General features: G+C 65.6%; 3 protein-coding genes across 4 annotated transcripts; 1 reads left to right on the top strand and 2 right to left on the bottom strand.

Moving 5' to 3' along the window:
- Window positions 1-2,223: 2,223 nt before the first annotated feature.
- Window positions 2,224-3,518, bottom strand: SNAI3 (snail family transcriptional repressor 3). The gene is made up of 3 exons (XM_035566229.1): window positions 3,446-3,518; window positions 2,605-3,018; window positions 2,224-2,405 (listed from the first exon to the last, which is right to left on the bottom strand). The coding sequence occupies exons 1-3, from the start codon at window positions 3,516-3,518 to the stop codon at window positions 2,224-2,226; spliced, it is 669 nt and encodes a 222-aa protein (XP_035422122.1).
- A 1,312-nt stretch (window positions 3,519-4,830) lies between these two features.
- RNF166 (ring finger protein 166) lies at window positions 4,831-12,516 on the bottom strand. Its single transcript, XM_035566313.1, has 6 exons — window positions 12,326-12,516; window positions 10,499-10,655; window positions 9,545-9,657; window positions 9,199-9,313; window positions 8,656-8,763; window positions 4,831-7,936 (listed from the first exon to the last, which is right to left on the bottom strand). The coding sequence occupies exons 1-6, from the start codon at window positions 12,514-12,516 to the stop codon at window positions 7,871-7,873; spliced, it is 750 nt and encodes a 249-aa protein (XP_035422206.1). The 3' UTR covers window positions 4,831-7,870.
- A 51-nt stretch (window positions 12,517-12,567) lies between these two features.
- On the top strand, window positions 12,568-16,558 carry CTU2 (cytosolic thiouridylase subunit 2). Of its 2 annotated transcripts, none has more exons than XM_035566272.2 (15): window positions 12,568-12,682; window positions 12,801-12,875; window positions 13,655-13,733; window positions 13,816-13,875; window positions 13,958-14,018; window positions 14,101-14,210; window positions 14,302-14,591; window positions 14,663-14,798; window positions 14,891-15,022; window positions 15,141-15,232; window positions 15,308-15,399; window positions 15,487-15,538; window positions 15,673-15,739; window positions 15,825-15,883; window positions 15,976-16,558. In XM_035566272.2, the coding sequence occupies exons 1-15, from the start codon at window positions 12,597-12,599 to the stop codon at window positions 16,043-16,045; spliced, it is 1,461 nt and encodes a 486-aa protein (XP_035422165.1). In that variant the 5' UTR covers window positions 12,568-12,596; the 3' UTR covers window positions 16,046-16,558. The 2 variants fall into 2 exon arrangements, with proteins under 2 accessions (XP_035422165.1, XP_050569247.1); XM_050713290.1 differs by having other exon boundaries at window positions 12,606-12,682; window positions 12,805-12,875.
- Window positions 16,559-16,663: the final 105 nt, after the last annotated feature.

Here is a 16,663-nt window from a genome sequence, read left to right as displayed (position 1 = left end):
AGAGGCCCCGCCTCCTGCCCGCCCAGCCCCGCCCCCTGACGGCATGAAGCCACGGGGAGAGGGCGGCGCCATCTTAGGGCCGGGAGGGCGGCGCGCATGCGGGGTGGGGCTGCGCGTGCGGCCTGTACCACCAGTGCGACAAGTGACCATTTCCGAGTGCTCCCAGTGCCTCCCACTGACACTGTCCCAGCGCCCCCAGTGTGCCATACCCCAGTGCCGCCAGTGCCCCATCCCTATATCCCAGTATCACCACCAGTGTTCCCAGTTTGCTGTACTCCCAGTACTCCCAGTTCAACCAGTCCCCAGTGCTCCCAGTGTGCTCTGTGCCCCCTGTACTCCTACACCCTGCGTCTTCAGTGTTACTCGAGGTGATCCCAGTGCATCCACACTCCAGTGCTCCCAGTATCCCCGTTGCCCAGTACCTACGTGCACCAGCACTCCCAGTTATTCCAGTGCTCCCAGTGCCCCCAGTGCTCCTACTTACCCCAGCACCACCCCAGTACTCCCAGTACACCCAACATGCCAATGTTCCCAGAGCTTTCAGGGCCCCCAGTGCTCCCAGTATCCCAGTGCCCCCAGTTCCTACAGCACCTCCACAGCCCCCAGTGCTCCCAATACACCAGTGCCTCAATATCCTAGAACTCCTCCAGCGCTCCCAGTGCTCCCAGTGCCCCCAGCACCCCACCCCATGGGGCTGGCAAGCAGCGGGAGCCCCAGTATCCCCCAGCTGGGCCCCACCGGTGTCCCCCCACCCTCCCGAGGGTATTTTTGTCCCCTGGCCGATCGCTCACAGTGGAAAACATCCCGCATGTCCCCGTGCCCGGAGGTGACAGCAGGCACACGCCTGGCACATGGGTGACACCGTGGGGACTGCTCTGCTGCTGGGGGTCCCCCCCCCAAAAAAAAACCACTGGGGACTGAGGGGGCAGCATCCCCCCCTCCCAAAATTGGGGACATTTGGGGAACCCCTTTGCTGTCACAGCGGGGGCTCCCCGCTGGCACCCATGGGTGCTGGCAGGCACAGCGGGGGCCATCCCGGGGTCCAAACAGCCCCCGCCCCCCCCCAGGATGTATAAGCATTTTCCATGGGCAAGGGGAAGGCACGCGGTTATTTTGGGGTGTGGGATTCTTTCCCCTGCCACCGGGACAGGTGGGGGCCTGATTTAGCAGGGCTGGGCTGCAAATAGCACGGGGTGGATGCGCGGCTCCCTCCTGCTGGCACCCCCCCAAAACCGTCCCCACCTCCTCCCCTCCCCTTCCCCAGTCCACCAGGGTGATTGGGCTGTCCCCAACACTGTGGGGTGGGGGTGGGGGGGGTCCCACAGACCCCAGCCATCCCCCTGCTGGGGATGCTCAGGGACAATTTTGGGGTCCCTGGGGGGTGCATGGGTACACAAGCCAGCGGTGTGTCCTGTCCCCCCCCCCCCCCTCCCCAAAATACTGCAGCATCCAGGCCAGAAGTCCCCTCCTGCACAGGGGGTGGAGGTGACAGCCCCCAGGGGCACCCTGGAGCACACAGAGCCCCCGTGCTTGGGTTACATCCATGATCAGAAAAATACAATCTCCCTGCTCCTATTTTTAGGGCTTCCAACCAAAAAGTGGCTGGGGGCTGCTGTTGGCACAGGGCTTGGCCCCCACACCCCTCCGCAGCACAGACCCCAGCCCAAAAAGCCGCCGAGTCCCTGGTTTTGGGGCACGAGGCCAGCCGGGGACACATCCATGGGGACACTGGTGTCCCCGTGACCCATGCAGGGGAGGCGAGATGGGGAGGAGGGTGCTCGGGTGGGCAGCCCCGGGTGGATCCTGCCCTGTGAGGCCACGCACGACAGGACGAGATGCTCTGGTGCCGGTGGGACACGATGCCAGCCGAGCAGCACGGCAGCGATAAGGGACAGCCTCGCCACTCACACCCCCGGTGCCCAGCTCCACTTTTAATGACTCCGCAGATGAAAGCCCAACAACCCTCCCTGGTGCCCGCAACATGGGGGGGGACACAACCAAGAGATTCCTCCAGCCCTGGGGGCCGTGGTGGAGCAGTTGGGGAGCAGCAGGGGGCTTCGGTGACCTGCAGGGGCCATCCAGGCAGCGCTGCATGATGCTCTCCAGTCCTTCTTTGGGGCATAGCATGGCACGGTGCAGCATGGCATGGCACGGTGGAGTATGACACGGTGTGGCACGGCACGGCGCAGTGCTCGCTGCCCTCTCCGGGTGCAGGGGGGGGGCTCAGGCCGCCCCGCAGCACCCCCCGTCCTCGTGCCGTGCCAGCAGCGACATGCGGGAGAAGGTCCTGGCGCAGGCGCGGCACCGGTACTTCTTGACGCCCGAGTGGGTCTGGAGGTGGGCGCGGAGGTTGGAGCGGTCGGCGAAGGCGCGGCTGCAGTGGGGACAGGCATAGGGCTTCTCCCCTGTGGGACACACGCTCAGGAACCCACAGTCCCACCTCCCACCCCAGACCCCCGTGCACAGCCCCAGGATGCTCCATGGGGATGCTGGGTGGGAGCCTGCACCCGCGGAGCTTTGTGCGCCAGGGGAAACTGAGGCAGGGGACTAGGATGGGGATGGCAGAAGCAGCGAGGACCCGGGGTGGGGGAGGAATATCCTTACCTGTGTGGGTGCGGAGGTGGCCCTGCAGCAGCCAGGGCCGGGAGAAGGCTTTGCCACAGAGGCTGCAGACGCAGGGCAGGGTGTGGGTGCGGATGTGCATCTTCAGGGCGCCCAGGCTGGTGTACGCCCTGGCGCAGCGCGCGCAGCTGAACCAGCGCCGGGGCGACCCCGGGAAGGGGTGGCAGGGCCTGGGGACCCCCGCCTCGGCCGCCCCCCCGAGCCGGTTGAGGGTCTGGTTGTCCTTCAGGGGGGTGCCCGGGCTGCGGGTGCCTGCAGGGTCTGGGGGGCTCTTGGTGTCGTGGGGCAGCGGGAGGGAGAGGCGGGCGAGGAGGCGGCCGTGGTCTGGCAGGCGGGTGGTGGAGGGGGGTGCGGGGCTGAGCACCCCCCTGCAGGAGGAGCACGAGCCATCGAGTTCTGGGGGGGGCAAGGCAAGGGGTGAAGGATGGGGGCTGTCCTGGTCACCAGACCCCCCCCAGGGTTATCCCTGGCTGGGGCTTATCCACACCCAGTCCCCCCCCTACCCCCCACCCTGGTGCCCACCCCTATGCACTGCAAAACTGGGCAGAAATGGTCCTTCCCCCCCCCCAAAAAAAAAAAAAAAAAACAGGAATGGGGATGCCACAGGCACCCCCAGAACATCTGGGGCTGGATGTACCAAAAATCTGGGCATCCCCTGGGGCACCCAGCAACCAGCTCCAGCCCCCCAAAATTAGCACGGGGACCCCCATGCGGGTGGGGAGGACGGGGTATGTTGGAGGGGAGGGTCCTGCACACCCAGCCCTGGGAATTTGCCCCCCCCCCAGGCACCAATTCGGATCCGGGGTCCCCAGGGCAGCCTTACCGCGGGCGTCGAGCTGGCCGTAGTTGGGGGCGCGGGTGCTGGAGGGCTTCTTCACCAGGAAGGAGCGGGGCATGGCAGGGCCAGCAGGCGAGCTCCGTGTCCCCGTTGCGTCCCCCGCCGTGTCCCCGCGGGCGCCAGCAGGTGCCATAAGGCCCCGGGCTCATTAGCATGGGCAGCCCCCGGGGAGCCCCGGGGCCAACCGCTGCCCGAGGGCTGGCCTTGGCCGCCAGCAAGCCCCGCTGCAGGTGCAAGGGACCGTGTGGTGGGGACAGCCCCGTCCCCCTGGCAAGGCCACCCTACACATCCCACGGATGGGATCCCACCGCCCACAGCATCCCCCTGGGTCGCAGCGGGCATTGCCCCTGGGTTAGGGCACAGCCTCGGTTTGTGGGGACCCCCCCCCCCCAGCCCCGGGTGCCCCTTCGCCCTGCACGGGTCTCCATGGAAAACCTCACCGGGGCTGTTTGGGGAAGGGTCAGTGAGCAGATAAGGTGGACACTCAATGTTATCAGCCCTGGCCATTGTGTCCCCCAGTCATTTATTACCCCGGGGGTGATAGCTGGGGGGGGGGGGGAACACGTGTGCTGGGGCAGGAGCCACGCTCTGTGGCTCAGTGAGGCCAGAGGCAGCCCCAGCACATGGGCGATGCAGAGCTCTCTGCTCCCCGCAAACACCGCTCCGAGGACCAGTTCACCCCAGTTTAACACCCACCACCCCCAGGCAGCCCAGCGCGTGGCGCAGACCCCAAGCTCACCCCCAGCAGGGAGCAGCCCTCGGGTCCAGCTCCATCCCTGGCCACCCCAATGACCCTCGGGGCTCACCGGTGAGGTCTCGCCTGCATCCAGAAGCTGCAGCAACGCGTCTGGCCCGAGCAGGGGACGGGGCGAACCCTCGCGGGGCTGCACGCAGCCGGTGCCCGTGCCGGAGGAAGCGACTGGGCAGAGGCAGCCCGTCCGTGCTGCGTCCCTGGGGAACCCCTGCCGGCTGCGGGGGCGCGGAGCCAGGACCCCTCCCCGGGACACCCGGAGCAGGGACACCCGCTGCGCTGCCCTGGCCTGCGCCCAGCAGGGCTCCGGGGACGGTGCGCGGTGCCAGCGATGGGGACAGCACCTCCCGCGTGCTCCTGCGGGCGCCAGGACCCGCTGCCAGCGCCGGGTGTGCAGTCACGGGGCTCCCGTGGGGTAGGGCGATGTAACGGCACTGCCAAACCCTGCCATTAACAGCAGCAGTTAATGAGGCAGGGGATGGGGCCATAAAAACGGACGGAGCAGCCCAGGTAAGGGACCTCGGTGGCGCGCACCCCCAGCCCCGTCCCAGCGGACCCGAGCGCTCCCCGCTGAGCCTGGGTCCCCCGCGGGGCACAGACTGCACACCGAGACCACCCGTGGATGAAACCGCCTTTATTGAGAAAAATGGCTTGCTACAAATACATCGTTGATTTTTCTTTTTTTCTTCTTCTTCAAAAAACCGGTATGTCTCATTAAAAGTTCTAGTCCTTATGCAAAAAGTCGGGGGGAGCAACTAACGAGCACAGCCGGCGGCGCAGCAGGAGCCCGGCGGCACCCGGAGCCCCGGCATGGTCAGACCCAGCCCCACGCCAAGGGGGCGAGAGGCAGGAGCCGCCTGCACAGCCTTAAGGTGCTTTACGAAAGCAGCCGTTGCTGCCCCTGCTCTGACGCTTCTGGGGCAAAAAGGAAGAGGAGGAGGGAGACAGAGGCATTAAGGGTGCTGCCCCAAATCCTCCAGGGCAGGTAGCAAGAGCTCCATGGAGAGCAGCACGGACCAGAGACCTCTAACCTGAGAGTCCCAGCCAAAGAGGGGACGGGGAAACCCAGCTGGGTCCCTTCCAGACTCCCCTGCTCCGTCCCACTGGGAGCAGGGGAAGCCCCCAAGCTGGGCAGGTGCTGAGGACGCGGTGCTGGTAAGGGAAGACCCCGTTCCTCCCTGCTCCAGAGAGGGAGCAGAGCAGCCCCAGCCCTTTCCCCGGGGGCAGTGAGTGCTGCCCTCTGCCAGGGGAGCAGACGGTCTCCGTGCCTGCCCCAAAGGGCTGCCAGCGGCACAGGGGAGCCCGACGACCCCAAAACAGGAGCCCGAGGACCCCAAAACACTCAGTACTACTTATAGTAAAAAGACAGTATTGCTAGAGCAGAGCTGGAGGGAGCCAGGACTCGGATGAACCACAAAAGGATGCTTCTCTGAGCGGGGATGAGGACGGCAGGCGAGCCCGGGGCACGCCAGAGGCACAGGCGCCCCGCAGCCCCAGGGCACAGCAGTGGCACGTCCCAGCAGCACCCCGACCTTTAGGAGGACACTGGGGTGCAGCCCCGGACAGGCACCTTGGGGTCCCCCGAAGCACCCCTTCAGTGCACGGGGTGGGGGACTGCTGCCCTCCTGAGCACTGCCCAGCCCAGGTGTGCAGATGTCACCTCACTGCCCCCGTATGGGTAAGTCCCCGTGAGCCTTGGGCTGGTCCCCTTGTTGGTGCCACCCCAAAGGGCGGCAGGGTGCCTGGGCACCGTGCAGGGACCGCGCAGACATGGCACCGTGCTTTGCAGGCGCCTTCTGCCACGTTTGGTACGGGGAGGCTACGGCACATCCCTCAGATCAGCATCCGCCCGGATGTGCCCCATGCCCGGGGAGAGGAACACGTAATCCTGCAATCCCATTTCGGGGGACGAGGTGCTCTGCGTTAGGCATCCCACACAGCCCCGCGTCCCCATGCACCCGTGGGACAGGCACAGCACCGTCCGGCAGCACCGAGCCCGCAGCTGCCCTCCGGATCTCGCCCACGGCCACATCCAGGGACATCGCAGAGCAGCCCTGCCTGCAAGGGTTGGTGCTGCTGCCGCAGGAGCCAGGGGCTGGAAGCCGCTCGGTGAAATCCTTTCCTGCCACGCTCGATCTCTGTGGCCAAGGGCTTCCAGTAGCGCTGCAGTTTTGGAGGAAAAAATCAAACTTGGGTGATTCCCAGCAGAGCTTGTGCAAGCCCGGCGGGCTGAGCCCCTTGTTCCTGGCTCTCAAGCAGCGCTTCTTGTTTAATTACAAGCGTCTGAGAGATCAGCTGGCAGAGAGAGGAAGGAAATCCAGCCCTCAGCGTTACGCCAGCACTCAGAGCCCAGAGCCCTGCCAGGAGCCAGCTACGAAGAGCTGCTCCAGCTGCCGAGCCCGGCGAGAACCCGCAGAGCCTGGCCACGAGTTAGCAGCTCGGGGACTGCAGCCGAGCAAGCGGCTCTTGGAGAACACAAAGGGGGCTGCTTGTCCTCCACGAGGCAGCTCTCGGCACGCCGCTGCCCGCTCCCCTTCCCGTGGAGGAGCCGTGGGGCTGGCGGTGCTGAGCGACGAGGTGCTGACCACCAACTGCAGAGAGAAGCTGCCAGCAGACGGAGACAGCCCGGAGGGGACGGAGGAGGAAACGTGCACGCTTGCCGTGGCCCAGGCAGAGTCCCACCTGCGGGCCCAGGGTCCAGCTCCTCCATCCCACCCGATTTCAAATCCACAGCGTGTTTGGTTTTCATTTTAAGAGTGTCTTTTTTGTTTTTTGTTTTTTTTTAAAAATATACTTTCTTAATAATGTTCCATAAAAATAACTCTCGTCCCCGGCGACGGATATTGCAGTGTAAAGAGTAACAGCTTCTGTTCCCGCTCTACAAAACGTGGAAAAGGCATCGCGCCGGTTCGTATAGAAAAATGCGAGGACGCAGTATCACAAGAGCCGGTACAAAACGAGGAGGGTGGGAGTTTTGGGAGTTTCACTGGGCGTCCAGACAGTCCACGGCTCCGAACCCGCTGCTCCCACGGGGCTCACGAGGGCAAAAGTCTTGCTCCGGGCTGCAGCCCAGCCTGCTCCTGGGCTGTCCTGCAGGAAAAGGAGGCAGCTCCCTCCTGCCTGCAGCGTGGGGGACGGGACAGACCGGCGGCTCCAGAAATAACCTCGTAGGGTTTGAAAAAAAAAAACAAAACCGCTCCGTGCTGTTTTCTTCCTTTTCAGAAAAGGACGTGGACGGGTGTAGTTTAGAACTAGGGCGTTTCTGCATAAAACGCATCGCAGTTTTACGTGCCTATCAAACTGCAACAAAGAGCATGAAGACGAATGGTGCCAAAAAGCATCTAATAATAAATAGATCTGGGTACAGGTATATGCTCCGGATACGGATACGAGATGCCGAGCCGAGGAAGGATCCCAGCCCTTCGGCACGGACGCCTCTCTCCTCCCGGCAGCGACGTCTCTGCTCACTCACCGCTCCACCGTGATGCCGAGGCGCCTCCGCCTTCTTCACGGAGGTGGGATCAGCCCGGAGAGAAGAGGGAAGAGAGGCGGTGGGTCTCGGGGGGGCCACGAGCTCCGTGCCGCCCCAGCAGGGAGGTCGAGTGTGCAAAAGGGGTGTGAGGGGGGGTCCGAAGCGAAGAGAAGCTCCGCAGCAGCCCTCAGTTCTCGGAGAGAGACAGAGCCAGAGCAGCCTGCAGTGCTGCCTCCTCGTCGATGTTGTAGTCCTAAAAAAAGAAGGGTTGGTCAGGAGAGCTGCCTGCTGGCAGACAGGGCTGCAAGGTCCCAGGAACACCGTGCTCTTTGGGGTACCCCGTATTTGTGCCCCAGTCCCTCTCCTGCCTGGGTCAAACCTCCTGACGTCGCCCCTGCCCTCAGACCTGGCAGCAGGCAGGGATGAAACGAAGCTATCTGAGAAACCAGGGCCAAAGGCAAAGCCCTCTGCAGGGCCGCAGGCTCCTCCAGCACCCCAGGCAGGTTACACGACATTAATCACTTCCTGAGCTGCGGGTACTTCTCCGTAAATAGTCGGAGGTTCCTTTTTCTGAAATCTTAACTAACAAATCCAGGAGGCTAACAAAATCACCCGCTGGGCCCTGCGAGGCTGCAGGATCGCACCCCTACCACACACAGAGGGGCTGCAGCCCCGAGAGGACGACCCCTGCACTCCTCTTCTCTCCCCGTGTTTCCCCACGTGAAGCCTCAAAGAAAAGGGCTTTTGTGTTACAGTTCCTCAGGAAAGAATTTAACGGAGCACATGGAAAAAAAAAAAAAAAAAAAACATCTTCGGAGAGAGAGAGAACATTTCTCTGCTCCTCCTGGGATGATTTTTTCTGGGTATGTGTCTGACAGCGAGCAGCTTGAACACCCAGGAGCTCTCCCAAGCTCTACGTGCGGTGCGTGGGACACGGGGAAGGTGACTGCTCCGCTTCGCAGCCATACTCACCACGAAGGTGTCGTAGGAAAACTTGTGCCTGTGGAGGAGGTGCTGGAGGAAGTTGGCGCTCTTGTAGCTGGGGTCCCCCCAGGGCATGGCCGAGCACACCGGGCACACCTGCGGAGGGCAGGGACAGGGGAACGGTGACCCGTGGGCACAGCCCCACCTCCAGCTCCCCCGGGGTGCTTTGCTGTGCGGGTGCAACACGTGCACAAAGCCTTCGGTGCGTGGCCAGGCTGCTTTTAGCTTGCTGACAAGTTAAATGCACGTGTATGAGCACCTCTGCGATGACCCCAGAGCTGCGAGCCCCCCACTTCAGCAGGGGTGGGGAGAGCAAGCCCAGCGCCAGCAGGTCGCAGGCACAGCGGGACAGAGGTGGCTCGTTCCATCAAAAAGATTGAAAATCAACTAAACCAACTCGAAACCCAGCTGTGCTTTCCGTCCAGCAGCAGCAGCTCCGCGTGCTGGTGGCACAGGATGCAGGATCTAGTATAGTATATTTGGATTTCCAGGGGTTACCCCCCCACACAGACCCGCCCCAGCCCCGCTCACCACTTTGTTGGGGTCGTTGCGGTGGTTCTCCATGCAGTGCTTCACCAGCTCCTGCTGGTCCAGGTTCCGGGCCCCGCAGTACGGGCACACGAACGTGGAGCGATTGGGAATATTGCTGAAGGGAGCGAGGACAAGCTCAGACCCCTGCGAAGGGCCGGGATCGACTCCTTCCAACCTCACCCAGCCACCCCTGATGCTCCCCTTTCTGCTCTGTCCCCCCTGCCCATGGGAGGAGGCAGACCAGACCGTTCCCACCCCAGCCCACGCTTGGATTTTAGGGCTTCTAGTGAGGATGGATGGGAACGTCCGCGCCGTTTGCACTTCCCTACGCACCACACGACAGTACCTGGGGATAGGCTGGGACGTGGGGACAACGGGGACGAACTTGGGGCAGTTGGCCATCTGCTCCTGCACCTTCGCACAGGACGAGACGTGAGACCGCATTTTGGCTAGGGTCACCTGGAGAAAAAGGAGAGAAGAAATGTTCTCAGAGGTTACAGGAACACCTTCCCCTGCCAGGCACAGCACCGGAGCCTCACACAGCACCGGAGCCTCTGCTCCCCCGAACCAGAGCATTTTTGCCACGCTTTGGCCGACCAACATCAGAGCAAACTCTGGTCAGCAGAGGACGACCCACGTCGGTGTGGAAATGCTGCAGAGCCCCTCCTTCCTTGCAGGACAGGGAGATTTGGGGTTGCACGCTCCCTGCACGAGTCCCCAGGGTTCATACACAAGAAGTCAGCCGGGCTGCGTTACTGCAGCGCTAGCTCCATTTTCCTTCCCGAAAGAGTAACTGCTGACAGGCGCTAACCCCAAACTGCTCCGGCACCACCACAGGGGAACGTTTCTGGGCCCCAGCCAGGCAGTTACAGGAAAATCCCCAAAGTTAACGGAAGACAGAGAGGGCAACAACCCAGCCCGTGGAGACACACCATGAATCACAGCATTACAGCCGGCCCCAGAAGCGCCCCAGACCAGACCGCCCCGGGCCACGTCTGTTCCCAGCTGCTGGGATCACAGCACCTTGAGCAAGACCCAAGTCCTTACCCTCGCTGGGAGCAGCAAAGCTGGTTTGTCTCGGCCTCTCCTTTGCTGCAGGAAAACCTCAGCGTGCGTTTGAAGGTCCCCACTAATAACACCTCCAGCCTGCAGCCGGGAAGGTGCTCCTCCATCCCTGCACAGCCCCGCTCACCTCAGGCGGCAGCAGCCCTTCCCCCGGGGGCCACCGCGTCTTGCAGGACAATTTGGGGACGTGCTGAGCACGGGACGGGGACAGGCAGCCCCCCCCGCCTGCTTTTACCTTTTTGCTGCAGCCTCTGCAGGGGGCTTTGTAGGACGAGAGCTGCTTCTCCACGCTGGAGGCCTTCTCCACCTTCTTGGGGTCGAACGGCATGCGGCAGAGCGGGCAGAGCGGGGACGGCACCTGGAGGCAGGGCTGCAGGCACTCCCCGCAGAACCTGGGGGGCACGGAGAGAGCGGGGAGTGAGACCCCAGCGCCGGGGGGTAGGACGGGGGGGCTCCCAGGGACTCCTGCACGCCTCGGGCAGCCCCAAAACCCAGCGAGTAGTATCTGCGTGGGGAGGAACTGCCCAGGCTGGCAGCTTGGGAGGGGGTGCGGGGGTCCCGGGGGCTCCAGAGGAGCCGTTCTGCTGCTCGTCCTCCGGCACCGCACGTGCAGCAGCCGCTTGGACGCCGAGCTGTGAGCACAGCGGCACAGATCTGAGCGGAGCCGAACAATAACGGCGCTGAGCACGCAGGCGGCGAGGAACAAAGCAGGCGAGGGAGACGGAGCGTTAGAGCCCGGCTCACCTCCTCCCGAGGTCCTGATGCTGGCAGGAGCACGGATGAGAAATCAGAGCGGCGGGGAGGGAGCGCACGAAGCCGTGCGGAGGGGAGGGCTGAGCGCCGTGCCACCTCCTTCCCCCTGTGCCACCTCCTTCCCTCCATCTCCTGCAGTCCCACGGCCCCCACAGACTAAACTGTCACGGTGTCCCCGTCACCTCCCCAGCCCAGGTCACCGTAACAAGGGCACGGGGTGCTGCTGAGCCTGGCAGCGGGCACAGGCTGGCCTGGCCCCTGATGAACGGCAGCAAAGTGCTTCCCGGCATGGACGTCACCGCCGGGGCTCCCAGGTGGCCCCGTGACACACTTAGGGCCCCTGCTGCATGCAGTGTGTTTGGGGGGGTCATTGCAGTGAGGGGTCCCCTCCTCCAGCTCCCTAACCCCAAAAAGGCTGAGGAGGAGGACGGGTGAGGCCGGGCCGTGGCACCAAGCAAAGCCACGTCCTCGATGTGTGACCGGGGTGGCCCGGAAAGCAGCTGGAGAAGGGCACAGAGGTGGTGTCAGGGGAGTGCTGCGGTGATGGGTGCCCCCAGCTCCCTGTCGGGTGCACCCAGATCCTCGCTGGGTGGCCCCAGCTCCCCACCACAGTGCCCCAAGCCCTCCTGCCCCACAGCAGCATGTCCCCAGCACTGGTGGCCACAGCAGCTGGGGCGCAGCTTGGCCACCGCGTGCTGCTGTGGGTGTTGGGATTTCCATCCCGAGACCCCCAACCAGCGGGGCAGGGGAGAGGAAGGAGCCTGGGGCACACCCCCGGGGCACCCCCTGCCTCCTCCTCTGCTCCAGGGGGGGGAGCAGCAGGCCTGGGGGGTGGGTGTAGGATGGGATGGGGGACCCCAATACTGGCTGAGGGCGCTGGTGGGGTACGAGACGTGGGATGGGATGGGGATGGGGACGGGGATGGGGACGGGGATGGGGACGGGGATGGGGACGGGGACGGGATGGGATGGGGATGGGGAGGGGATGGGGATGGGGAGGGGATGGGGATGGGATGGGGATGGGGATGGGGATGGGGATGGGGATGGGGATGGGATGGGGATGGGGACGGGGATGGGGATGGGGACGGGGACCCCGGTTCCAGGCAGGGAGCATAACGGGGTCCCAGCAGTGATTTAGGACGCAGGGCCCAGCACCAGGCGATCCATGAGCTGTGCCACGAGCCCAATCCCCAGCCGGGAACCAGGACACGGCTCCCAAGCCCGGCTGAAGCCCGAGATGGGGACCCCGATCCCCCGGTCCCCCCGTTACCCCCGATCCCCCCGCATCCCCCCGGTGCCCCCCTCCTCACGTATGCCCGCATCCCGCGATGCCGACGGCGCGGTGGAAGACCTCCAGGCAGATGGGGCAGCTGAACTGCGCCTCCAGCGCCTCGGGGCCGCCGGGGGCCGGAGGGGGCGGCGGCGGCGGCGGCGGGGCCCGGGGGGGGCCGGGGGGGGCCGGGGGCCGCTGCGCCGCCGCCACCAGCAGGCTGCGGAACATGGCGGCGGCGTGACGTCACCGCGCCGCGCGTCACCGGGACGGGGCCGGGCAACGGGGCCGGGATCGGGAACGGGGCCGCCATGTGCGAGGCGCCGGGAGGCTGCGGGGGGTGCGCGGTGGGATCCGCACCGGGACCGCCACGGCGCCGTCCTGCCCCGGTGTGCAGGTGGGAGACCCCCCCCCGTACCCGGTCCCGGTCCCGGCCCCGGTGCCGGTGCCGGGGGCCCGGGTCGCTGCCCCCCGTGCCCCCCCTCCCCCCCTCCTGACAGCCCCGTGTCCCGCAGCCAGCCGCGGCCGTGCGTGAAGTGCGGGGAGGGCGCCGCCGCCGTCGTCATCCGCGTCGGGGATGGGTTCTGCCGGTGAGGGGACCGGGGACCGGGGGGCTGGGGACATGGGGACCGGGGACATCGGGGCTCGGGGACATCGGGGCTCGGGGGCGTGGGGTCAGGGGGCGTCGGGTCTGGGGACGTCGAGTCTGGGGCACGTGGGGACAGCGGGGCTCAGGGACATGGGGTCTGGGGACATCCGGGCTTGGGGACATGGGGACCGGGGACATGGGGTCTGGGGACATCAGGGCTCAGGGATATGGGGTCTGGGGACATCGGGTTTGGGGACATGGGGACCGGGGATCTGGGGGACATGGCATCTGGGGACATCAGAGCTCAGGGACATGGGGTCTGGGGATATGGGGACATCAGGGCTCAGGGACGTGAGGTCTGGGGACATTGGGCTCAGAGACATAGGGTTGTAGGGACATGGGGTCAGGGGGACGTCGGCCTTGGGGACATCAGGGCTCAGGGACATGGAGTCTGGGGACATTGGGTTCTCAGACATGGGGACTGGGGACGTGGAGTCTGGGGACATAGGGTCTGGGGACATCAGGGCTCAGGGACATGGGGTCTGGGGACATTGGGTCTGGGGGACATCGGGCTTGGGAACATCAGGCTTGAGGACATGGGGTCTGGGGGACATCGGGGCTCACGGACATGGGGTTTGGGGACATCAGGCTTGGGGACATGGGGTCCGGGGACATGGTGACATCAGGGTCTGGGGACATCAAGGTTCAGGGACATGGGGTCTGACGACATTGGGGCTTGGGAGCGTGGGTGCTCAGGGCCGTGCCACGGTGTCCCCGCAGTGCCTGTTTCCGCGAGTACTTCGTGCACAAGTTTCGCGCCATGCTGGGCAAGAACCGCGTCATCTTCCCCGGCGAGAAGGTACGGGGGGAACACAGAGGGGCGCAGGGGGGGCACCGAGGCCGCTGACTGTCCCCATTGTCTGTCCCTGTTGTCCCCGCAGGTGCTGCTGGCGCTGTCAGGCGGGCCAGCATCCAGCGCCATGCTGCGGCAGGTACAGGAGGTGAGAACGGGGCCGGGGGGTGGGCTCGGGGCAGGGGGGGCCAGGGGCGCAGCGCAGCCCGCTGACCCCGCTGCTGTGCCAGGGGCTGAGCCGCGAGACGGCCAAGAGGCTGCGCTTCGTGCCTGGCCTCGTCTACATCGATGGTAAGACACGGTCCCGTCCCCGTCCCTGTCCCCGCTGCGGGGCCGTGCCCCCCTCGCCCACCCACAGCTGGTGTGCCCGCAGAGGGAGCGGTGTGCGGGCAGAGCCCGGCGCAGCGGGAGCAGAACCTGGCCCAAATGGAGGCCCTGCTGCAGGAGACCGGCTTCCCTTACTACCTGGCCTCGCTGGAGCAGGTAGGGACGTGCTGGGAACGAGGGGTGACACACAATGGGGACGGGGGGGGGACATGCCCGCCTTCACCCAGCACCCCATCTCTGCCCGCAGGCCTTGGAGCTGCCTGGCTCGGTCCTGCGGCGGGGGCCGGGGGCGGCCGGCGAGCCCTGTCCCTCCTACAAGGTGGCCGTGGAGGGCTTCATCCAGCAGCGGCGGCAGGAGGCGGCTGACGGGGATGATGAAACCTCACCCACGGGGCTCAGCACCCAGCACGGACCCGGGGGGGACCTGGCAGCCCCCTGCGCCCGCCTGCCCGATGCCACCCTCACAGCGGAGCTGCTGCGGCTCTTCGAGGCGGTGGAGACGCTGACGGCCAAGGAGGAGCTGCTGCAGATGCTGCGGTGAGGGGCTCCTCCTGCCCGGCCGGCCACGTGGCACCCGCGGGTCTGAGCCGGTGTCACCGTGTCCCCAGGAGCCACCTCATCCTGCACACCGCCCGCACGCGGGGCTACACCAAGGTGATGACGGGCGAGAGCTGCACCCGCGTGGCCGTCAAGCTCCTCACCAACCTGGCGCTGGGCCGTGGCGCCTTCCTCGCCGTGGACACGGTGAGCACACCCGAGGGGGCTGCTCTGCCATCCGGGGGGTGTCCCCAGCTCGGTGGCAGTCCCTCGGCAGCCAGCCACCCACCTGCCTGCAGGGGTTTGTGGACAGCCGCCACGGCGACGTGACGCTGGTGCGGCCCATGCGGGAGTACATGGCCAAGGAGATCGCCTTCTACAACCACTTCTTCGGCGTCCCCACCGTCATCACGCCGCCCCTCAGCACCAAGGTAGGGGCGGCCCCCTTTCCCTTGCTCCCAGCCAGACGCTATAGGGCAGGCAGGGGGGCTGATTTGTGGGACCCCCCCCCCCCCATCCCACCTGTGCGCTCTCCGTTCCCTTCCCCAGCGCCGGGAGAAGACCAGCATCCACCGCCTGATGGAGAGCTTCCTCCTGGGGCTGCAGGTGGATTTCCCATCCACCATCAGCACCGTCTACAGGTATGGCACCTTGGGGGGGGGGGGGGGGCTGGGACAGGCAGGGTGCCACCGCTCACCCATTCTCCATGGCCGCAGGACAGGTGAGAAGCTGAGCGCGGCTCCCGCCGAGGCAGGCAGCGAGCTCCAGCGCTGCCTGCTCTGCCTCTGCGCCCTGGACATCGCCGGGGGTGAGCGAGGGGTGTGGGGGGGCACGGGGGCGGGGGGGTGGCCATGCACCCCGAGTGTATGACCATGTCCCCCTGTGGCTTTTGCAGAGGAGGAGCTGGCCCTGGAGCCCACGCTGGTCACGGAGGAGACGGGGAACGGGTGAGCGTGCGAGTGGTGGGATGCTGTGGCAGCGCTGGGGACAGGGTGAAGGTGTTGGGGACGTGGTGCTGGCACTGGGGCCACGGTGCTGGCGCTGGGGACGCTGTCCCCACTCACCATCCCTCTCCCCACAGGCCTGAGAGCAGAGCTGCCTTCATCCCACTGCTGTGCTACAGCTGCCGCCTCACCTTCAAGGAAATGGTGAGGCACTGGGGGTGACCCCCCCCGGGACCGGGGGGCACACTGGGGACGGGGCTCCTGTCCCAACCGTCCCGCTGTCCCGCAGGGCTCCCCCGCCACGCTGCCGCCTTACGTGCGTGCCGAAGCCCAGCACAGGAGCTGCAGGTAGGGGATGGATGGGGAGGGGGGTTCCCCCCTTCCTGGGGGGGGGGGGCAGCGCACCCGCAGGGCCCCCACACCGGGTCTGTCGCTCGCAGGGCACGGATGAAGGAACAGATCCAGGAATTCCTGCTGGAGGACGATGAGGAGGAGCCCGGGGCGAGCTGACGGGGCCGGGCGCAGCTGGGGGGTGCAGAGCCATGACCCACTGGGGTTGGGGGGGTCCTGTGGGGTCAGGGGGGTACTGGAGCCACTCGACCAGCCATGGTGACACCTGGCACCCAAACAGCTGTTTTTACACCCAAATTAACTGTTTTTATAACAGCAGGGGGCCAAGGAGACCTTGGGTGCCTATTATGGGGGTGCTGGTACCCCCTGGGCACCACATCCCTGCCCCCCCCCCCCAGGCCCCCCCCCCATGAGCTGGGGTGGCTTCAGCTTCGTTTTTATTAGATATCTGTATAAATAAACCATCTGAATTAAAAAAAAAAAAAAAAAGTCACAAGTGTTTACAGTCCAGTTGGGGGGGCGCCCACAGGGGAGGGTGTGCTGTGGCCCTGTGCCCCCCCGGTCTGGGGATGGGGGATATTGCTTTAGAGTTCAACCTGGTTGTGGGGCTGGGGAGAGCAGGGAGGGGCTGGCTCCTGCCCCCCCCCCCAGAAGCTGGGGTGCCCTGTGGGTGCTGGACCAGCTCCTGGACCACCCCCCCCAGGCACTGGGGTGCCCATGGGGCCAGGCCCCCCTCCCCCCCAAGGAAGGCACGAGGTGCTCTCCGCCAGTCAGCCG

The sequence above is a fragment of the Cygnus atratus genome, chromosome 12 (assembly GCF_013377495.2).
Source record: "Cygnus atratus isolate AKBS03 ecotype Queensland, Australia chromosome 12, CAtr_DNAZoo_HiC_assembly, whole genome shotgun sequence".
Taxonomy (NCBI): Eukaryota; Metazoa; Chordata; class Aves; order Anseriformes; family Anatidae; genus Cygnus; species Cygnus atratus.
The sequence above is the reverse complement of the archived record's forward strand: the minus strand, read 5'-3'. Positions and strand labels throughout refer to the sequence as shown.